The sequence below is a fragment of the Varroa destructor genome, unplaced genomic scaffold, assembly GCF_002443255.2.
Source record: "Varroa destructor unplaced genomic scaffold, Vdes_3.0 BEIS01000002.1, whole genome shotgun sequence".
NCBI lineage: Eukaryota > Metazoa > Arthropoda > Arachnida > Mesostigmata > Varroidae > Varroa > Varroa destructor.
In genome coordinates, this window is record NW_019211455.1 from 20,119,719 (window position 1) to 20,142,919 (window position 23,201).

The window sequence follows — 23,201 nt, forward strand, 5'->3', positions numbered from 1 at the left end:
CTCCATAAAACATGATCGAGGTGTATGTATACGCGGACAAGTGTCATTCGATGATTTGTAACTTTAATGACGACTAACTCGTATACAGACAGGTTGTTTATTTTTGGCACTATACTACTAAATTAAAAAACGAATTCCTTTAATTCACCAAAAATAACGAATTAGTATTTCTTATATTTACATACATCCACATTTTTACACGATGAGTGTAGAACTAAAGATATTTTCCATGGTACATAAGTATACAATTAATGCAACACATATGTTTCCAAGTTGTTACACAGTGCATGCCACTGCTTTATGGCTAGTATTTGGGCCTACATCCTTGAAAGCGTGTAGTTTAACCTGCGAGGGCAAGCAGCTTTAAAATAAGCCATGACTTACGGTGTTCAGATAGTTTTTCGATTATAATACGCCTGCAGTTTGAAACGTTCTTTATATTTTAATACAAGACAAAAATGTCTAAGTAGATGTTCTTTCTGTGTGCTGTAGGAAGCAGCACCTCAATACAGATCTATATATATCTTCACTTTATGTTGTCATAAATAGTACCACTTAATTCATATTAGTCATTTTCGTTATTAACTTAGGTCTCTAGTTTCAGGTGTACAGCTTCGCTCGGTCACCATAGATGTACCATTTCGAGCAACAATAATTTACTTCTTTAGTTTTTTTCCGAATTTTACTTTAAAATTCTCGTATTTACTATCCAGTACCTTGTCTTCGGTACTGTTTCAGTTAGCATGAGGAATTACCATCGAAGCTGATGGCAAATTTAATTCAATTGTCATACTTCAATATGCCTAAATAATGAGCGAGCGAGATGTGTCAGTATATAAAAAAAAAAACAGGGCATAATGAGCAGCCTATTCAATGCCTCTCAGTTTCCTAAGCGATGACACCCTGTTACTTAAGGCATCGCTACTCTTATTATTTCGAAGGCCATCTCATAGATGAGACCCCACCGTCCTGACCACCGCTTCTGGACACAATCATGCTGCGGTTGCCTCCATGGAATTTGTGCTTTCTACGGACCTTTTGAATTTCCCCTCTCACTGGATTACCCCAGTCGTTAGTTCCACCCCTACTACCAGGATGCTCTGAATTTGACGCTGCTTGGCCGAGTTCCTCCATATCGTCAAATTGCTGTCTCTGACGATTCCGTTCTTGATTGTAGAATTTTCCTTGGCCCCGCCTGCCTGATCCTAAATGTCCATCTGAAACATTGAAACCAAAATGAATGTCTTCTATATTGTGCATTGATACCTGAAGGATAACGTCTTTATTATTTAAAACTTTCGGTTTCGTGCTACCCTGGCAAGCGAAATACCTACTCTGCTAACTACTTTACAAAGTTTCTCTTTATAAATCCTAGTAAATTCCAATAATTGTAATTCAATAAAGTCTTAAATGAATCTTATAAAAAATATTGCGTTTTGGTGTTATCCCGTAGCTACTCAAATTCACCAAAAGCACCTTTGTTCAGTCTTGTTTAGCTTATCTATCATACGTATGCTTTCATATTCCTACTAGCGTGATCTCGATTTAATGATTTCGTGAATTGTACAGGACAAGCCTTTAAGAGAAAGTATCATTTAGCAGAACAGAAGTCCGGTTGAGATGACAAAAACTCCGAGACGTGTTCCGTAAAGTGACTGCGTTTAAGCAGAGAAACTCAAGTATGTCGTAAGTAAGAAATCCAAAATCGACTGCTAACAACTGTTCAATGCTACTGCACCGTTTTTAAAGGCCTATACTACCCGGCGTTACAATGGCTGTCGCTTTTCCTACCTTGCCTATTGTCTCTGTTGTTATATTGTTGATTTTGGTGCTTTCTTGGCTGCTGACTCTGTTCGGCGATGGCCCCAGCATAGTTGAACGGTTGAGTCTGTTCGCGTTGCTTTTGCTGTTGTCTCTGTTTTTTTCGTTTTCTCCTCTCCAACTTCGACGTTTGCGTATTCGCGTAACTGTGGAATGCCGCAGTGATGAAAGTATCGATTAAAGTTATGCTTTGTCAAAGCATATTGTAAACAATGTTTATTTGATATAATTGTACGTATACTACTATGCTCTCTAGCTGGTCTGGTGTTGACCTCTTCATCTGGACGTGTTACAATGATGCTATCATCTTACGTTCAGTAGGGTCAGTTTAGGAAAGGCGTTAGTTCAGCTTGATCACTGACATTTATAGTAATTTTTACTATAGTTCACTTTTCTACGGCGGCGTTTGGCTTGCTCATACATCCTGTACTTATCTCTATTTCAATAAGTCTTTGAAAATTAAAATGTGTATAGAAAACGACCGAAATTCTAATTGAGTAGATTTGGTTGCGCGGTTCACCAGTTATTATGCATTATACCAAACTACTCTACAAACCTAATTTCCTCGCCGCCAGCAAACGGAATTGATGGTTCTTCCCGTTTTCGTTTTCTCGACCTCGCCCCTCGGATGACGGTAGGCTCCGATTCTTGTGATTTTTCCCCGAATTCTTCGTCGATCTCCGAATCTTTTTCATCTTCTTCGTCTTGAATGCATTCCGAAGACTGCTCTTTCGGGGCAGTCGAATTTTGCGATGTCTCACACTACAAGAATATTTAGACCACATTTACATGAAGTATTCTAATAGCCCAGGACGGCACTATAACTCAGTAGATTCTAACACGCCATAACAAAATGTTGCCTATAATTTTACCTCCTGTGGTTGACAGAGTTCAGCGTTTTCTCTTGCCTCCTGAAGCATCTTGTTAAGAGAATCACGTTCAAGCTCGGCTCGTTCCACTTCTTTCACGTATCTAAAAAACAATTTTAGTTATTATAACACCGGCTCTCGCCTAGATATAGGTACATAAAACAAAACAATACCGTTCACATGTTTTTAAATATTACTTCTATGCGAAAGTTTTACGAAAATATTATATATTTTTTGGATAGATAAATGGGTGTTTCTGCTAATGCTGGTTTTATTATTATCTCTAGTTTTCTCAGCGCTGGGTTCACTTTTTGAACAAAAATGCTGCACCTTTCATAGGGCGTAATCATACGAAGACGTTGAACCTGTCCTTCCGGCGTCCGCTGCACATATAGATTACGTGGGAGACGCGCCCTTTTTACTTGATCCGCTTCTTCCCAATGTGGAAAGAGAGCCGAATGCCTCAGGCGAGGCACCGTGATAGGTACACCGCTGTCACTAAGTGATTTGCCTTCTTCGCTTCTTATCAGTTCACCGTTATCATCTGTAACATCGCACAAGAACACAACAGACAACTTGTCAGTAATAAAAACCCAGAAAATTGTATAATCAATTGTAAAGGCAAGCATTTTATTATTACGTGAGAGCATAATTTCCTTTCGCTATAATTTGCACATCATAGACCTTATTTATAGTATTAGAGGCTGAAATTAAAAATAACTTCTCAATTGGCAAGCTATACGCATTCATAAATAATTACTCCGGGCTGGCCAGTTTCTCATTGTATGCAAAATTGCACTTTCGTTTCGATACGAACCTATAAGTGTTGGTAGTCGAACATGAGTATCGTCGTGGGCATGCGCCACGGGGATGTCATGTACAATATGAAGCATGTTGTCCATGTCGAACATGTGCAACGTAGATGGCACAGGTATTTCTAATTTTGGGGCGTTCAGAATCGGCTGCGGGTCAGTGATAAACAGCGAAAGATGGTATAGTCGTTCATTACTTTCATCTTTTTAGATAAGTAATTGAAAAAAGGTAGTGACTGCTACTCGTTATCGATGGCAGTATGAGCTGAAATAGATCTGATAATTTTCTGTCGACAAAGAACTTTCTTCCCCACAGGCACTTACCCGTGGTTCAGTGTCACCTATTACCGTTTTCAAATCAAAAGAAGTGTAATGGCTAATTAGAGAACATTCCACCATTACTGGTTTCGAAAACATAAATCCCTTTCTTTTTAGTATTCATCGTTATCTTTAAAAGAGTTAAAGTTTATGGATTCATCGCAAACTAGCCTTTGAGAAGACTTAATTGAGGTATCATGTTTTGATAAATGTGCAAAGTCTCATGTTCTATAATGGCCTATGCCATTACTGGGAAAACGAGTTTTACTTACATTGCTTAGTTGAACTTCACGGGCTTTCAGAATGATTTGGTGCAATTCGTGGAGCTGCTGTTTGACCAGTGGCGGACAAGGGTTGCAACAAGCGATAATACCTTGAATCTCGCGAGGAAGCACTTCACACATTTGCAATAACATGTGATTCGGTAGAACGTACCTGGAAAACCATAGCGAAAAATATTAAGCTCCATTAATGGCTACAGAAGATAATAGCTTGTTAGTAAGCGTGGCTAATTTTTTAGCAGCCCATAGCAAACTGATGTCCGAGAACGTTCTGGATTACAATTCTCTACAAGACTTCTGCTTCGGGAAAAAATTATGAAAATTATACGCTTACGAGCTATTGAGGTGAGTAAGTACTGTTGGGTAATGCTACAAGGTATTTGCGTCTATAAATCCCTGGTATGGTGTTATTTGTACTATGTATGACCTATATTGTGAAGCTCCACATCAACTGACGTGGTTCTCCTTTGATCAAACAGAAAAACGCTTCTGTGTGGATTACAGCTAAGGAAGACTACGACTTACCCGGTGCTCTCGTCATGTTCCCTGGCTAAACGATCCCGCCATGCGTAAAGATGCTTTAATGCATACATTTGTTTATCGTTCAATTTTTTGTGACTAGCTTTCGTCAGCTGTAGGTGGCTATCTTCAGTAAGCAGCGGCTTCTCATAACGCCGTAAACAAATCTGTGAACTACGTTCCCATACTGCACGTAATAAATTGCCCTGAAGAGTTGAACACCGGTTAAACACTTCTTCCCTGGTAAAAGCCTCCATTTAGGTAAAAATTTGTGACGACCCGTACAATTTTAGTTTTTTTTTACTATAATTTGGTCGTATTGAATACGACGAGATAATTTGGAGAATTTGGTTTCAGGTTCCGACTCTGTGCACTATCAGAGGTAGGATCATGATCATTATCTATGTAATATTACTTTTTAAAAAGCAATCACTAATAATATGGAGTACTGTCTGCTTACCTGTGTATTGGATGCATCAGCTAAGTCTCGTTTCATTCGCTCAAAAATTGGTAACAAATAATGGGTGTCCCCTCTGGCATACGCGATCATTTCCTCAGGTAGAGGTCGAATACGCCAGTCTACTAGTTGAAATCGTTTGTCCGCCTCCACTGACATATAATATTTAAGAAGATAGCTTAATGACAATCGCTCAAAGTTCAAAAGTTTAGCAGCTACGCCAGTGTCGAATAGGTTCACTATGTAGATGCCAAAATCACGTTGAAGCCATTGTACATCACTAACAGCACCGTGTAGAACTTTCACGATTCGTGGGTCTGTTGTCACCTCATTCATAATATGCAGTTCAGCTCGCAGTACTAGAGGATCGACAATATAGTCTTTCTCCCATGTAGAAATCTGGACTAGACATGTGAAACCCTGACAAAGTGATTATCATAGTACATTAGTGTCTTTTTCATATAGGTTTAGACGAACATCCAACAGTAAAAATATATTGCGTTTTGAAGTCTGCAACAACGTCTGGTCGTTTGTATTTCTCGACGTTCGAGCGAAAAATTGCTACAATACTATTACAAGTCATAAAAAGTAGATTCACCGAAAAAAAAATATATATATATATATATATTATACATGTACGACATTTTCACTCTGTGGAACGAGCGAATTATTACCTGAAATGAACGAAAAGAGTGATGCTCGAGATCAATTGCGATGCATTTCTGAATTCGTAAATGAGCCATCATTTCGTCAATGGCTTCCGACGTGTTCACCATGTGGAGCGGTGTATCAGCCATCGATAGCGAATCCTACGAAGCATAAGAGCAAATCGAAATGGATGATAACTTACAGCGTTTTCGAATAAATTTGACAAAACCGTGTAACTGAGTAATTTATTATAGATGTCGTCTTCAATACAGATTTCTTGCAAGAAATGCTTATATGCGCTCGCTTTCATTTTCAAATATTTCTTCGAAAAAATTCCCGAAAAGAGACTAAATATTATTCGAAGTATAACTAATATGGTGGGCTTTCCCATACAAAGTATATTTAAGCCTAAATATAATACACCAAAGTATCTATAGCACAAATAAATCGATACGCTACTAATGTACGTACTTTGACATTATGAGCGATGTGCTCTTCACTGGGCTGGAACGTTTCAATTTCTACTTCGTATGGATGACTGTATACTTCTCGACCGTCTTCGTGTCTTTCGATTAGTATTGCTAACGGCTTTTTGGCATTCGGCTTCTCCCTGATAAACATAAGATTAATGTTGTTCCAAAAGCAAATTGCTCAATTTAATGCGTGTGAACGGGTTCATCATTCGTATTTTGAATTCCCTTAAGGGTCCCTTAAACCTTTCATTTTTTCAATTGAGCTTATTTTTCGCGTTAACGAGCTGTTAAGCCACACAAAAGGCTGTTAAGCGTATGATTAAGTGTATAGTTTTAGTATCTAATTCCAACTAGATAAGATATTGTTTGACATAGTTTTTAAATTGCGTACTTCCAGATTGCAGACACGTGTATAGTCTCCACTTACTTACTTAATGATAGGAACGAACAAAGAATTGGAGTTGTCAATTTTCTCCGGAAATGATAGCTGGGGTCGAGTTACATTCTTAGCCGTTAGAAGAGTTATTGATGTAGCAGAATCACGTTTCACCTTGTCGTTCTAGAAAAAACAGAAAAAAGAAAATCGCAAACGAAGACAAATATCAGACTTATTCCTATTATTTGTATTTTTTTCCGATGCAGAGTTATGTTTACAACATGCAAGCACACGAAGCTAAGCAAAAAGGCACTTGTTAACAGCATCTACATTATGGAGTAATCTAGTTTTATTGGTTCTTTATGGAATGAAGTGTGTGTACTTTAGTTACCAACAAGATCAACATCCTTTTATATGCTTAAAAACCAAATATGATTTCGGGGGACAATTTTAATGCAAATGCGTGGCATATTTGGGGCAATGTTTAACTAGCAAGTGTTAACCTTTCCAATACAACGCTAGTTATAATTTTGTTTATAACATTCCTCATGAATTTGGATTAATATATTTCGTAGTCTAGAAAATATCTCTTGATGTCATCTTCTAGACTTACATTTTTAGAGCTGTTTAAATCCTTATTAAATAAATTTACATTCAGATACTTGATTTACCATTTACAAGTGTTTAAAGCGAAAACGAGTAATACGAATCTACAAAATATAGTATCAGGCTTACTTTTCGATTCCAAATTGTATCGATCTGTTTTGACACTGTAGCAAGCTGAAGTTCGCTTTGCTCCTGTTTTACACCTTTAGCTACATCAAGCGATATTCCTGCTCGCTCAAGAAGAACATCATTAACCTCAGTAAGAAGGTCCACCTATGCAAAAATGAAATGAAATAATAGTTACTGACTTCCTTTTCACTTTCAGTCGAAGCCCGCTGGTCTTGAGTGAGATGTCCTTTTGGATTATGCATGCTCGTGTATAATCAACTACATTTGCCATAGGCACTGAGATTGCAGACAACAATCAGCTGTTTTGTGCTTTAATTATACTACAGATTATTTTTCACTCGTCATTAAAGACCACACACAACATCGCACATCCTATATTATTATTATTATACTGTATCATGTAGTCTTTTATTCTAATTCAGATAAAGTAACGCATCTAGTTAAGAGATGTTTGGCAAACCTTTTCATCAAAGTCGGTGCCCTCTGCTTGGAACATGTTCTGCTTGCCGACCTGTTGACTAGCCAACGAAGACATCCTGCAAAGATTAAAGGAAGATGAATGAATTAACTTACCAGTTCTAATTTTTTGCCTATAATATCAGTTAAAAAAAAATCGGATTAAGCAGATGATCGCATTATTCATGAGCGCAGCAATCAGTGATGCATTTCAAGTGCTCTTTTTATTCGTGGTCAAAAAAGCCTTCAATAGAAGGTCAAAAGAAGCAAAACACGAGTAGAACATGCATGCTAAACTAAATTTTTTCTAGGCAAAAACATTAGAGAAATGAATTTACTTATAGTTCGGATTCATTTCCGGTATTTAATACAGATAGCCTACATGAAAATCAGAATCTTAAAAATGAAATGTATAAATGTTTCATGTTTCACGTCCGATAGTGGCTTTAAGCTTAGTCTCAGACGACTGGCTTCTAACATAAAATGAAGTGTTTGCGTTCAGTTCTGAACTTTCATCACCCTTGTACCCGTAAAAATTAGCAGGCAAATAACTGCTGCACTACCATGGAGAGGTACTTCTCACACTTACATTTCCATAATGGCCTGTCCTTCAGCCCCCATAACGCGTTTGAAGAGCGGAAAACTACTATAATAATCATGTTCCTGACCGGGTGGGGGCAATTTGTTCGCGGCTGCCGTAAAATTCATTATTGACTGTAGAAGGACCTATAACGAAACATGCAATTAATATTAGCATTCATAAATAAAAACGTCAGATCGTGAGATACATTTGGGATTAGCATCTAATACGTATCAGTCATTTTGCCCCTGTGGATATTGAGAAACAGAACTTGGCGAATTGCATTGGAACACTGCATAAATAGTAACATTTTATTGAGCATACTGACACTAAACTACAGAGAGTTACTTTTTCTAACGCACCCTCTACGATGTCTTGAGAGTTAGCCCGATGCCCCTTTAAGAAATAAAGCTTCTGTCGAAAACCTTTTTTCCTAACAGTCGTTATAGCAAACGATGAAAAATGTCACTTCTTAACTTCGTGATAACTTTACCGTAAAAACTAACCTAATCTAGATGATACAAGTTGACTCATTCACTTCATCAGACGCTTTCCAGTTTATCTATCGCAATGTAGTGTCTTATAAAACCTACCACACACCATTTGCTGCTAAATTACTATAAATCATTTTTTTTTAAATTCAAACATGACAGTCGTTCAGTTGACAGCCACGTCCTAGCATATACACTTATAGGCATAAGGCATTATTAATTATTACATGATATATTCAGTAGCATAATACAAATATTACTTCTACAAAACTACGCAACTTTTATACCGATACTGTTTACTTCAAACATCAATAACTACTTACCCTTTTATAATCCTCAAAACTCTCATATTTTCCAAAGCTCTGTTTTTCAGGTACACCGACCGCCGTGCTAGCCTCTGGTTTTTCCATGTCGCATTCGATTTCACAAGTTTTCAGATTTTTTTAAGATAGTCTCTTTGTCATATGACCACAACGCATACTATAAAACAAAGCAAATCGAACACACACTGGTAAACCCTATGAGCACGTTTTGATGGGTGGTTTAGGAATCTTGTTAGTCAACATTTGGAAAGGGCAGCGGAGACCCTCTCCATACCTCCTCAGACTCATACGATCCGGCGGTCCGATTCTCTTTTTGAACTAATATTTGTATAATCAACTTGATTTACGTAAGCATCTATTGTTTCTTTATTTAATTACACTTGTCGTTGGCGGGTTTTAAACCAAGGACTCTTGAGAGCAGAAAGGAGCGATTTCGGACGAAATTGGTATAGTATGCGAATGCTACAGAACAAAAATAAGCAGTAGCTAAAAATGGATGTCGGCTTACGACTGTTAGAAAAATCCTGCAAATACGAATGTATTTATCTGCTAAGCCTAAGGACATCGGGCTAGTCTGGGTTTAAACCTATGCATAAATATACTTCGTTTTTTGCTGGCGGTCAGCCGCGTAAAATTATGCTCAGGCACTACCCGACGTTAATACTCGGAACATCCTACCGAATCTGTTAGAGGAAATCCAGATACGTCTAGCAAGCTCCTACATGCCGGGAACCCTTCAAATCGAACAAAAGATAATTCAGAAGCCGCCCTATGGCACAGCAAGATAATTGAGGGTCATTTTCGACAATGTCATATATTCTAGTTTATGTTTATTCAAAGAAACTGTTTAAAAATAAGCTTTTTTTGTTAATCTGAACAGGTAGCAATCTATGATCGCGTAGACTGAAGCAAAAAAAAACTTGCTTTGAGAAACAAAACTTCGAAATTTCTGATTTTTTCAACTTATTTGGCCAGTATTTACAATTTTGAAATATCCTTAATGAAACCTATTTAGAGGAATCTTAAACATATGTTAGATGACCTATAGAGTAAATAAAGTATCTTTAAGCCAAATTCTTTCATAAAACTTATAATCTTGAGTAAATATGCAATAACCTATGAAAAGCTCAGAGACATATTTTAAAATGTTTAGATTTTGCTTGTTAAATGCGCATTTTTCAATATGGACTACAAGAATGAAAAAGCATATATAAAAATATTTTGATTCTAAGTGCAAGGTCTTACCGTCATCTTTTTTGTGCAGGTTACATTATTTAGCTATTCTAAAGTAGTAAAGTAAGTTAAAAAGTTTTTCTTGAACTTTTTGTGAAACTTTTTAGGGATATTCCGGTTTAGGTTTTAGCTGGTAGTGACGTCGATGATAATGGCATATGGTTATCATGTAATTATGTGTAGTTACGCTTAAGAATGTATGTTCAGAAATACCCACTTAACATAATTTTATTGGATTCTTTGCATTAGGTGGACTAACCATGACTCCATTCTTGGTAAGTTAAGTACCAATGCCAAGTTTAACAAGCTTTCAGGTCCGCCAAGAGGCTGTCATTTAAAGATATATTAACACGATATTTAAATTTAAGGATATATAAACAGTTTCGAGTAGTGAGTTAAATCGTTATATCACTTTCGTGTGGTTTAAATTTATTTGAAATGTCAGTTGGAAGACTGCGGGGATTTGAGTAGAACAAAAAGGGTAAGCGAAAAACGGGGAAGTCAGCGAGAATAAGAGTAAAAACAGGCTTTAGCAAGGCGTTTTCGATAACTCTTCGAGTTACCTCCATCTAAAAGGAATGAGAGCAACAGATGGCTATGACATGCCGGGAAGTATAAACATCGATGCGCGGGGCTGAAATCGGGCCTGCTTACGATCGCGGTTTGATGACTAGAAGCGGGTTAACTTCGGCTCTTCAATTATCTCTTCTGTCTAGGCTCAACTACAGGGCCTCATTTTTTCCTTCGTATATCGGAACTCAAAAATCGATACCTGTCAAGAAATTGAGCGATATGAATAACTCACGACGTTTTCTGCTTTAAGTAGTTTTCTGCATTAAGTAGTTTTCTGCAGGATTCAGTAGCAGTTATAACTACCCATATCTTACACTTTCAGCTTGTTTAAATGTCACGATTGGCTATGGCTAGGACTATAACGGCTTTTGTATCGGCTCAAAGTTCTCGTTAGTCGTCATTTAAATAACGAGATGAATAGCAGTGGACGCCCTGCAGGTGCTCGACTAGCATTCACTTCATAGAGGTGACATGAGACGAGACCACTTGAAGTATTTTTTATGTTCTCTTTACAGTGAAGAAATAGGCACACCTGTAGCGCTGAATTCCTAAAATCCTTTATGGATTAAATAGATATGACTACGATTTATTTATGTGAATGCCTATGTTCCCAATACTGAAACAAAGCGGCCAGAGCATGAGGAAATTATCACGAAGTTACTGGCGATGTTATGAAGGCTTCATTATTGCTAGCAATAGAGAATGGACACGTAATCAAAGGAATAAACGGTGTGCGACTTCCGCTTCCAGTAGCAGCTTCCCTAGTAGTTATTGAAGCGATGTTGAGTGGTGATTCCAAAGACGGTTAGATAGGAAAATAGCTATGGGTCAGCCCGGTAAATCTAACTTCCATTAGCGTCCAACGAGAATGGCCTGTCGGATAAATCGTCTCAGGCAAAAGAAAACCGAATTATCGCCAATAACCCGGGTCATTGCAGCACTCCGGTCTTTTGCTATTTCGATGTTCCATTGCTACACTAGGCCCAGTTCTATCTATGTCCAAAGGCTTGCAGACGTAAGGCTCAGTTTTTTTTCTAACGAAGGAATTAGCATGCCGTAACGTACCGGAAGGAGTGGGATTGAAGCTACAAAGCGCGTGCAAGGTCAAAGACAAAATGAATATGTCACTCAAACGCCGGAACCGGAAATAGATTCGTGTGACAAAGTTGTGTTCCACCGCTCATTGTGCTCCGAGTAAGTTTCGGGCGGAGCGTTTCGCTTGACGTATCAAACCGACTGCAGTCAGTAGATCACTTCGAATGGGCTTGTTCCTGTACGCGAAAACGAAAATTAAGCAGTAATGCTATTCATGTAAAGGGAATGTTCATGTATAGTTACACGCCTGTTGAGTATACAATAGTACAGTAAAGGTTTATTGGTCTATCTTATCAGGCCAAAGTAAACGGATCCCCCCCCTCCCTAAAATTCAAAGATGAACACCACGTAGATAAAATTTAAGTTCATCTAAAACACATTTTGCTAGCTTAGCGTTTGCATGTAGCTAAATAGGGACGAAACATGAAAGGGTTTCTATGAATATGTTTAAGGTGATAAATACATGGCGGTAGCATAGAAAAAGTAAGAACAAGTCGTGGCGGAAATGATATACGCCTATTTCAGTTTTGCTTTCCTATCGAAGCTTTCAACACAGGGTGGCTTCATCAAGCCAATAATGCGGGACAAAATAAAAAAAAACAGTTATTATTATAGACGGTTCCAATATTTTCGCCACTATATATACCCTTGCTTTAGGTTTTGTACAATATGCCTTCGTGACACACCAAATAAAAAAGCGTTTAGCGTATGCCTTAAATCCTAATTACCACTTTTCCCCAAAATCTCTTTTGTATGAAACAGGTTTATTTCGGAAATTCGTAGGCAACTGAATTCTCTACCAACCAAAATGGGCAGAATAAATGCTCACAATCCTGGCACAGTATGAAATATTCACTTACGCGGCTAAGGAGGGAATACATTCTATCGGCTAAGGGGGGAATACATTCTATTTACTTTTGAATTGGCAACAAATGTTCGAGTCATAACTTCAACAACTTGACTTTCGCGACGAGGCTAAATGGTTAAACAGATTAAGGTTGAATTAATGCGTCAGTAAGTGGTAACGCATTACGATACACAGGCCTCATAACTTTTGATGATTATTGGGACCTATTTTACCCCTTTAACTAGCTTGGCCTTACTATTCGGCAGTCAGTAATAAGCTAAAAACTCCAATACATTACGACTACGTAATAAACGTAAAACACAGTTACGCTTGCGTAACCAAACAACATGTTTATTATACAGCAAGCTATAATAAAGTGTTCACAGCAGATAAATTTACTTTGTTTTTTGGCATATTATGCAACAGGCTTCAGTTGGATGGCCAGATAAAAGTCCGGAAATTCGTTGGTCACAGCGACATTTGTCTGCTTAATGTTTTTTTTACCGCGTTTGCGGCTTCTGCTGCCACGACTCTCAGTTCGGGGTAGGAACATCAGTCAAAAATCTACCAAAGAATCTGCTCCATTTTCAACTTTAGTTGGGCGTTTCTGAAGAAGTCATATATTAGCAAAATGGGTCAAGTTACAAATACGACATTTAGACTATTTTTGTCAATTCGACACCCTGATTATCATCACGGTCACAAACGCTACTCGCAGCAACCTCTTGAATTTGTTTATGACTATCATTACTTTCGACCGATTGTACGGCGTGATCCGACAGCGAAGCAGTTAATGAGCCACGACGCTGACTAACCGGGATATAATATAGTGGACGTTGAGACTGAGGCGAGACAAAATCCACTAGAACCACGCTAGATTCCTGCCGAAGGGAATCCCGGTGATAGTGGGCAGCACTAGACCTCGACGGGAAAGATAGGATTTCCACGGAGGGATCTATGGCCACTACATCGGTGGCGCTCTTTTGGCGCTCAGCAAAGGTCGATTTTAGGACCCGGCGACGCAATCGTTCGATAACACTAAGTGGATTTGCATCATTCTGCAGCGACGTTTCTTGCGAACTCTCTCTTGTTGAGGAGGAATGGTCACCTTTATGCTTGCATTTCTTACGACGCTGCTGACAGCTGACTGAGCGTGATGTAAATGCTTCGCCCGCGATTTTTGTCGATCGATCCTCGCTTAGCGCTGTAGGTTTTTTGCCGCTTCGCCCGAACCCATCTTTGAAATCCCCAATGTCACCTTGTTCGATGGACATGGAAGCTACATCAGCGGGTTTGCTCTCTAAAAGGACTGCCTGTGCTGGACTAACAATATCCGACGCACAGAGATCACCAATAACGTCCGCGGCACGTAGTATAGCAGGGATGTCAAGTTGCGTTTTCGGCTTTACGATGTTCTTTATCGCCGCGTTTTGGTCCGGTCTTCCCTGCAGCCCTATAACGCTTTCGCCCGGCCTTTGATGCGTGACTGTTAAACTATCCTCGGCGGTTTCTTTCAAAACACTCGATTCCTTTTCGAAAGTTTCGGATCTTGGGGTATCATTAGTAATCCTAACGCGTGACGTCTGCTGCTCTTGCAAGACATCCTTAATTAGTCGTTGATTTGATCGATGCTGTTCTTCGGCGTCATGCAGAAGAGCTGACGCGGCTTCTACGGTCGTCGTCGACCGTAAAACCGCATCGGCCTCCTTATATAACGCACCCAGCTGTAGGATACTATCCTTAGATAGGCTTTGGTCCGACTTGTAAACATCGCCTGCCACTTGCAGAATGGTCGATATGTCTCGCAGGGTTTTCGATCTTGAAATAGGAGTTGGCAATGGTTGTCTTTCGTGAGTCGACACGTTACCCAGCGTGCTGTCCTGTAATTCGTGGTGACGAGGTCGTTTATCCTGCTTTTCTGATGAGCGTTCATGGGTCAAAGTCAACGAGCATGATGAGTCTTTCAAGTACTTAGCTAATGGACTAGCTGACTCATTATGTGCATTTAGAAGCGAAAAGAAAAATGACGGAGAACCCGTTAATTCCGGACTAGCAACTTCGATTCTTCGATATTCGGTGAGGTTCTCCAAGGACGGTTCGGTTATTAGTCGAGGAATAAAGGGTTCAGAGGGCGATGGCTCTATAAACGAAGTCGTCCAATCATTCGCCTTCGTTGATGGCGTCGATGTTTGACGCAACACCATGCGTTCCTAAAACGAAGGAAGAAACCTTCACAACTCTTAGAAAAAAAACGGGACGTTCCCCGATACCTAAACTCGTGACCTTACAAAAGATAAAAAGCGCAAATTCCGTATGCATATAGCCGATAGCTTATACATCTGTTTTTAAATTTAAGGAAACGTACTTTTGGCAATTCAAAACTGTTGAAGGCGGTGCATATATTGTCATTGTACCATCGAAGTATACCGTCCTCACATTTACCCATGTTTTAGTAACGCATTTATTGATGTTTACAAGCGGCAGACCGTTCGTCTCACCTTCTCAGGATGAGTCTCTTGAAACGGTACCAGAGACTCGTTCGATACAGTCTTTGTCCGAGTGTCACCCTGTAGACTGATTCTTTCTATTGCACGGGGCTCATCGCTATCTAGGATGGATTTTAGCGAAGTCTTCGGTGACGGTTTCTCTGAAGAGGTTGATGACAATGGTGGAGAAGGTGCTCGTGATGATTTCGGTGACCTTACACTCTTTTCTCTGCGCACCGGTGCAGGAACTTCAAATCCGTATATCAAACTGTCGCGGACTTCACCAAGGGGCAATGAGTTTGATCGCAATCCATTCGGAGTTGATGATCGTGGATAGATGTAATCGTAGTTCATGTAGCGACTCTGAACGGATCTTGTCAATGGGGGAGAACATCTATAAGAATACATTAAGAGAATTTTTAAAAAAGTTCCGTATCAGTCATCGCTGTTCTGCTTCATGCAGTTTTTTCAAGCTGACTCGACCCATAATTTTTTTCCCTTGTATGGCAGATTTTCGAAACTACCTATTGGAACTGGCGTGATGACCAACACGCAGAACCCTTCATAGATCCTAAAATGTACAAGACCTGTTTTCATTGTGCAGAAGGAGGTAGTAAGCAGAGAAAAATGAGGTGATGCTAGGCCACTTTTCACTCAACTACAAAAGCAACCAAACGAAATACATAGGTCTCCTAGGCGCCTGCAGTCGGGCGGCAGTCCAACGCTGACGGATTAGATTTTTTTCAGCTTCTTTCTTCGTATCAAAATTCCATGGAACACGCACGGCCATTGATTATGCTAGCTTGTCTTGGTCACTTATAACGTTATTGGTTTATTCTCTTCCAAATATTATAGAAAACACTTTTAATGTCACTTATATTTGAAGAGCTTCGTTGCTATTGTGAAATAGCATTATTCTATTCGAATATAGAAACTATATAAAAGGCTTAAGGCAAATGTATAAACCAATATTGATACACATTTTTCAAAACTATTTACCACTGAGTGAATGCAAAAGCGGGTGAATGAATGATAAAGGTAGTTTCTAATATGGCGGAGAACTTGGTCATACACCAAAGTCCATATGTCATAATTGTCATACCAACCGATGTCGTACAAGGTGCATATGACATTACTGCAAGTTAGGATTTATTAAATACGCCTTTGAAATCGTGTTGAAATAATAATTATGATGTAAGGTGGAAATATTTTATGCACGCTATATCCTGGATATCGCTTTCCGAAGAGTCGTATAGTTAATTAGTTCTTTGCCAAATCAACCTAATAGAAAAAAATCATCAAAAATTACAATTTTTGCACCGTAACAGTTTATTTCTCTAGGGGTCGTACCGAGAAGGTCGACAGCATCGACCGGGCGGCTAATCAATTCGAAGTCTTTTCTTCAAGGACTTGCAAACGCGGAAGACCATACAGTCGAACGATGACGTATAATTAATTTCTCAGTATTTGCTGGGGTACTATCCCTCCCCAAAAGTACAAGCATTTTATGGAGCATTATGAGTTCCTGAAAGCCTCCCAGATTTCACCTGGACATGAAACAACTACAGGAATAATGAAAAGGGATTCCGAGCCACAAGAATCTGGCAAAATGTTCAAGGAAAATTCGCAACAAAAACTTTGTATGCAACATAGGTCACAGCTTTCTTATAGCTTTTTCAATTTTTCCGGTATATATATATATATAAAACAGACAAAGGTTTAACAAGTTATCTTAATGTAATCGCTTAAAAAGCGTTGCTAGGAGTCTGACAAATGCAAAGGAGTCTAGGGTTTTGTAAGACAACAAATAACAAGCTGGGAAATACTTTTCCAGGTTCATTTCTTAATTCGATTTGAAGCAGCTTTAAACATGAAAACTAAAACGAACTCTCCGAATTGGCCATGCACGGTTTTCAGCGGCCAGTTCAGCGTCACCATAGTGTAGCACAGCAGTAAACATTTATAGCAACAATTGACCTTAAACCACATTATCATGTTTCCGAGAAGGATTAACGGGGGGCGGGTTTGCGTGCTTATCATAGGCATACATCGTATTCGACAAAGGCACTCTTCGTTGTACGGTGGAAGCCCTGTGAGGGAACGCCTAACGACGAGGCCGCGGGTATAACTTGAAACGATTTTAGACAACGTTACCTAAAGTTGCTTACTACTTTGTCTCAAAGCAATGTCCACGTCTGCCTTTTTTCTTGACCCGACAGCCAGTAGAGATCACTAACAAGAGCGTCTAGTACGCTGCCATCAGAAATCGCTTCGTGCCTACCTTGTCTGCTACTGCTGTGAGCTACGTTTAATGAGACTTTCTAATAATTTTCAATTGTGTTGTCGAATCTCTCTCTATATGGTATAGGTTTGTTCCTAGCGTTAAGTGGATAAAATTCACCGACCTGCCACCACTGACGTCCGTGTCGAGAGAGTGCTTTAAAAGTGGATCCTTTTTGCGTGATAGACATATAGCTTAGTAGTCAGCTGTATAACTATCCTTCGCTGCCTAGCCTTATCAAGCAGTAGCTTTAGATCCTGGTGACAAGCTAGGTTGTCGAGGACACTTGCTTTAGGGATGAGGGTAAATACTGTGAAACATATTTGTACCTTATTTACATAGTTTATTTAGTCTAGTCAGGCAAAGAACGCCTATTTGCTTATAAAAGTCAACTAAATGTTTGCAGCGTGAGTGTTTTTCTTATTCTTTTTGCATAAAAGCTTGTTAATAATTAACCAGTGCTGATTAGCGGGGTTACCATACAAAGACACAAATGCATAAAGGACGCCGTCTCGCTTTTTTTGTTGTGGTTCGAATATCCCCCCCAATGGCCGAAAGTATTAAGATTGGATCTAGTCTCGATTAACTGTGGCGATGAAATGCTTCAGTAAATTTTACACGCCCTATAGGATTATGACGTTCATAATACTAATAATTAATATTATCGTTTTTTTTATAGCTCATTGTTTATCTGTCTACGGACACAGGTAAAGTTAAGCCTCTCGTTTTGGCGTACAAACAAGTTGTTAGTTTTATCTATAATTTGAGACTTTCCCGTTCTAAAATTTTTGTGTAACTTCTTCTATGTATACACATACATTTCTATCGACCTATTTTATTGCCAACTATGTCTATGAAAGGATCAGCTGAAAGGTTTTTTCACGTTGGTATAGAAAAAAATAAAATAGAGTACGTTAGGGAATCTATAGTCTACCACGAATTTGTTAAAAAAATAGTACGCGCTATTACCTCGGCAGGTATACCTAAGTTCATTAAATTGATCTACATACAATGTTCTACATTCTTATGATTATGAGCGTTCCTCAAATATACACGGTTAACGTGCTTCCCAGACGGACACCTGCTAAGTACAACCTCAACGGTTAGCGCAGAAAGGAAAACTTATTGCATTTTGCATTAGTCAGAACCTCTAAGTGTTAGCTAGTGTAATAAGAGGTAAAGCAGCGGTAAAGTAGGCGGGAATGCTTCTCTACTTGATGAGTATTTATTTCGAATAATTCCGAACCGTCCGCTTCCATTCCTATTCAAGCTGATCTCTGGATTTGGTTGGTCGTTAAATTTAGTTGTACTTTCATCTCAGCAGAATCATCCTCGGCATAGAATGTTTCTCATAGATAGAAGCGAGCTCTCCAGTCAATCAGTGTGAAATCAAAGAACACGCAGTACTGCACAGATATATTCCCTAGACAGAGTCGTGCGTTTTCCTAGGCATGTTATTGCCTAGGACGCGAACACTTTCTTCTTCAGGCCGCAACAGCGGTACCAAACCTCCAAGCATACACATACAAACGTTCTGATGTTTCTATCAGCTATTCGTGCACTTAGAGTTATTCGCTTCGCTTTTAATCTTTCCGTCCGCCCTTGCGCCACTATCAGATATTCCGGAACCGAGGCAAGAGGGCGTCAGATCAGTAGCGAATTTTGCGCAAAGATTACCTCTCTACGTGAAGCCGAGATGGAAACGGGATAAAGGCTATGCGAAGATTACTCTGTGATGATCTTTACGCATGGCACGGAATCGACTTGGCTAGCCAGCCACCGCTTTACCTAATCTTCCTTGATGTTTTTCACATTGTCCTGAGGACACGGTGACGATGCGAAACTGCAGGCCCGGATCGTTCTTTTCGGCGATCTAACTTACGGAAGCAGCTCTGTGCAGAAACGAGATTAAAATAACCACATGCTATGGCCCCGTAAAGTTGAGAACAGGTCCTGTGTTGTAGGTAAACGGAATTGTGTATTAGTATCGTACTACCAGCCACCGTGGAAACAATATCAGCGACGAGAAGAGCGACATCGTATGCAATAGAGTAAATGGTGTGAACATGTGGGCTATTTAGACATTAAATCCCCAATGGCGAGTGTTGCAGGCCGCGGGCTCTAGCATCCTAGCTCCGTGAACCGAGCGAGCCAGCTAAACTTTACATGGTTGCAAGTCCTAGTAGGCTATCTTGCATCGAGCTCAGATAACTTGAGGTAGAGTTATTTATTATAGATAAACGGGCCATATTTTTGTAAAAGAAGTGTGCACCTATATCAAAAGTTCCTTGAGTTGTATTGTCTTCTGAGCAGCAGTTCAAAAAATAACAAACTTGTATTTGTTATAGGGCAAAGCTGAGGCGAGAATCATAAGCGACTAAACCATTTGGCAATCGGCAGCAGCATCTTAGTATCTAAAGTGTAGGATACTAAGCTCTCTACTAACGACTATATATACACATCTTCGGATTATGATGTCAGGAGATACAAACGCGTCTATATCGATTGTATGCAAGCCAATAAAAAGGAACTACTTTAAACTTAAAAGATTATCTAGCAAAGTTTTCATCGATTTGTTCTTCGCACGTATAAAAGCAGCATTATGTTAAAGTTTTAACGGTCAGGTCGAGATTCATCTCTTTCCTACTTCACTCTTCTTAATAGTTTGATCTCGTACCAATCTCATGAAGTCGATGAAAACAGCAATTCGTGGAATTCTTAGGCAGATTTACTGAATTTGACTATTGGCTTTGCAATCAACCCCGTTAAGAATCGCAACCTGGAGGCGGCGACAGTTATATTGGGGCGATCCACCTACCCCACGTGAGGCTGATTGAGTATTGAGTTCGGTAATGATATTTTGATTCTCCTCGGTGGACTGTAAGGAAGTGCCCCGTTCTTAAACGAGAATTATAGCCACTGCTTAAGCCAGGACGTGCACATGAGCTCATCATAGGATCGTTTAGGAGCCCTAGCCAATTTCGTAATGGTTAAAGTTGAAATGTTTGAGCCCTGACGTATGTATACGTAAATTACAATATCGAACCTGTCGTTCGAACACTAACAAAAGCAAAACACAACTCTAGAGTTTTGAGGCTGGAAGTGCTTGTTGTTACAACCGTAAAAAAGTTGCTTCTACTCTATTAAGGACACAATTAGCGTCCGTTTACAAGAACATGTGGTCCTTAAGGATGTCCAGCTCAAATGTGAAGCTAAACAGGCACCGTTAAGTATCTGGTCATGACGTAAAAACGAATATGGCTAAAATAAACCGCGGATTTTTTTACATTGACTCTGTTAGTGGAGTGATTTAACCGACTGGACCTTTGAATTGTTTCTATCAGCAAAGTTGCTAATAGATGCATGAAGACAAATATACTTGTAAGGCCGTTGTTGAACAGTTGTTACAAAAAACTTGCACTAAATTACAGAATTATCGTCATTAACTTTTTGCAAGAAACCGCAAATGTTGGTCGCATGCCAGACACAAATTTTAAAAACGAAGAAACATCATTTTGCGTTTTTGTTGACTATTTTAACAAAAATGACCCCCGGACATCCATTGTAAGCTAGAATATGTGTAGTCTCTTCTTGTACGTCCAAATATGCAATTGCAGCACTCGACTTTGGCTTTGCAGAAGGCATTATGCGATAGTGGACTATTGTTAGCTTAACAATAGAGAATTTAGTTTGTTGATAGTGAACGGTGCTGATTTGCTACAACAAATGTCACCGGGAGGGCGGAAAAATAGGTTGAGGATAAGAAGGACGTGGGCGCATTCTTGTAATATAGTACATATTATGGGTCTACCTTCTTTTTCCCTCAACGAGGAACGGATTTGTCTCGCTTTAAGCCTGTCTTTATGTCTAGTTATTGTTTTAATACATTTGCCGCCTCCCTGCATAATTGACCCTTTAGCTAGGGTCGTATCTACTTCTCTCGATTATTCACCACGTAAACATACGACTTCTTTGAATATTTTTTGGCTTTTAAAGCTGAACTCTTCAAATCTATCGATACTGCATAGTTCCAGTACCCGACCCAATAAATTATATCCAACCGAAGTAATATATGCGGTCCATTCGTTCGAAAAAGGCCAAGTGCTGCAGCTGTACGAGTATGAGGGATCGAGGGAGAGTAGAGTTCGTCTCACCTCATTATTAATGCGAGGAAACAGGTCTGATTGTTAAGACTTGCACCTTAATTCACCTAGCGGCGGTCTATCCTCGAATTCAAAATTGAGTTGTGAAAATCAATTGATCGGACATCTCTATTTCTTTAGAACTAGCCGCCAGTAACGAGGAATAATATCCAAAACGAGGCCTGTAGTCGTCAGGTTGTTCAATTGAACTGAATACATTTGCACAAAACTCTCATTTTGCCTAGGTAAGTCTAACGAATGAGAATTCTGCCGGTACAAAATCAACGGTTACGTGATAGTGACTATTTATATAGGTAGTTTGTTTCCATGGAGCAAACGTGTACACTGCTCAGAGTACTGATTTTTAAAGCTAAGGAAACACCCAAAGATACATCGTTCGGGCAGAAACTGGCAGCAAATATAAGAAGCGTCTACACCAGGTAGTTTCCGCAATGGAGCAGCTGTTATTCGAAAAAGGAATACGAGGTAGCTTGAGTTCGAATTAAATCATTGACATTCCCCATGCGGTAGAGGCTGGAGAAACCGTGCGATATAATGCTTAGAGCGGTGCCGAACCCATAACCTTTCTATCCAATACGGATGACTCGAAATACACGATTCTATTCCTTATTGGTTCGTTAAAATCTTCTATAAACAAAAAAAAAGGTTTTATGGAATTCGAATACTGGTAGGTTAACTGAAAACCGTTTCATTATAGTTATTTACTGTAGTAGTCCCCCAAATGCCAAAAGACACACGTACTCGTCCATCGATAAGGCTTGTACTTAGAGCAGCTTAATTGTAAATATCTACATTGAGACTTATAGTGCCTTCAGCGTGCTGCCTTAGAACCCACCTACTTCGCAGCGAGGACACAATACCGCTTGAACATGTTGAACACCTGACACTCTCACAGCATCACTCCATTAGCTCTTGATCGGCTGACAGATTTCAGTGCTTTTCTCTTTCCCCTATTTCGTTCGACCTGTGTCTCACCATCAGACACTGACTGTAAAATGTAGCCCTGTCCTGCCAACCTTTTGGCCTAACTCTTACCGATGACTACAGTTTCATCCACCGTTCGTGACTAAGCGGCAGACAATTCATCTTGCTCTTGAGTAAGCCGTCGCACAAGAGGAACCGGATACGAAACGCGTGAGAGAATAGGGGATCCCATACATCTGATTGCGTAGCCTGTTTTGTCCTGTACACGACACAGGGGTGTAAGCCTGCCACGGCTACGTACGCTGATCTACGAGATAGAGTGACGTCGCCCGGATTGTTTCTCGATCACGATTAGAAATTGAAATTACTTGTTATTTTCAAGCAAGTGTATACATGTAAGCTACATATAATATTTAATAGAGATATGCATAGAGAGTCCA

At 39.5% G+C, this 23,201-nt stretch overlaps 2 protein-coding genes across 8 annotated transcripts; both read right to left on the reverse strand.

Annotated features, from left to right (window-relative positions):
- Positions 1 to 83: 83 nt before the first annotated feature.
- Rrp6 (exosome component Rrp6) lies at positions 84 to 9,376 on the reverse strand. Of its 2 annotated transcripts, none has more exons than XM_022790248.2 (16): positions 9,160 to 9,376; positions 8,355 to 8,491; positions 7,770 to 7,845; positions 7,310 to 7,453; positions 6,630 to 6,757; positions 6,197 to 6,335; positions 5,752 to 5,886; positions 5,081 to 5,497; positions 4,627 to 4,826; positions 4,093 to 4,255; positions 3,508 to 3,652; positions 3,021 to 3,234; positions 2,694 to 2,793; positions 2,378 to 2,583; positions 1,792 to 1,967; positions 84 to 1,217 (listed from the first exon to the last, which is right to left on the reverse strand). In XM_022790248.2, the coding sequence occupies exons 1-16, from the start codon at positions 9,244 to 9,246 to the stop codon at positions 931 to 933; spliced, it is 2,754 nt and encodes a 917-aa protein (XP_022645983.1). In that variant the 5' UTR covers positions 9,247 to 9,376; the 3' UTR covers positions 84 to 930. The 2 variants fall into 2 exon arrangements, with proteins under 2 accessions (XP_022645983.1, XP_086835184.1); XM_086979058.1 differs by having other exon boundaries at positions 4,627 to 4,871.
- A 3,860-nt stretch (positions 9,377 to 13,236) lies between these two features.
- Positions 13,237 to 22,813, reverse strand: LOC111245645 (uncharacterized). Of its 6 annotated transcripts, none has more exons than XM_086979063.1 (3): positions 22,673 to 22,813; positions 15,406 to 15,787; positions 13,237 to 15,117 (listed from the first exon to the last, which is right to left on the reverse strand). In XM_086979063.1, the coding sequence occupies exons 2-3, from the start codon at positions 15,745 to 15,747 to the stop codon at positions 13,564 to 13,566; spliced, it is 1,896 nt and encodes a 631-aa protein (XP_086835189.1). In that variant the 5' UTR covers positions 15,748 to 15,787; positions 22,673 to 22,813; the 3' UTR covers positions 13,237 to 13,563. The 6 variants fall into 6 exon arrangements, with proteins under 6 accessions (XP_086835189.1, XP_086835188.1, XP_086835186.1 ...); XM_086979062.1 differs by lacking the exon at positions 22,673 to 22,813 and adding an exon at positions 17,799 to 17,916; XM_086979060.1 differs by lacking the exon at positions 22,673 to 22,813 and adding an exon at positions 17,562 to 17,707.
- Positions 22,814 to 23,201: the final 388 nt, after the last annotated feature.

Bases quoted from the DNA above. Each gene is read 5' to 3' on its own strand.
- Rrp6 (XM_086979058.1), bottom strand. From the start codon at position 9,246: ATGGAAAAACCAGAGGCTAGCACGGCGGTCGGTGTACCTGAAAAACAG. The intron at 2,584-2,693 runs GTAAAATTATAG...ATATTCTTGTAG, and splicing joins AACTCTGTCAACCACAGGAG to TGTGAGACATCGCAAAATTC. The intron at 1,968-2,377 runs GTTTGTAGAGTA...GGCATTCCACAG, and splicing joins GCTGGCGGCGAGGAAATTAG to TTACGCGAATACGCAAACGT.
- LOC111245645 (XM_086979059.1), bottom strand. From the start codon at position 16,183: ATGGCCGTGCGTGTTCCATGGAATTTTGATACGAAGAAAGAAGCTGAA. The intron at 15,788-16,076 runs GTATTTCGTTTG...GTATTCTTATAG, and splicing joins CAGGCGCCTAGGAGACCTAT to ATGTTCTCCCCCATTGACAA. The intron at 15,118-15,405 runs GTGAGACGAACG...CCTTCGTTTTAG, and splicing joins AAGAGACTCATCCTGAGAAG to GAACGCATGGTGTTGCGTCA.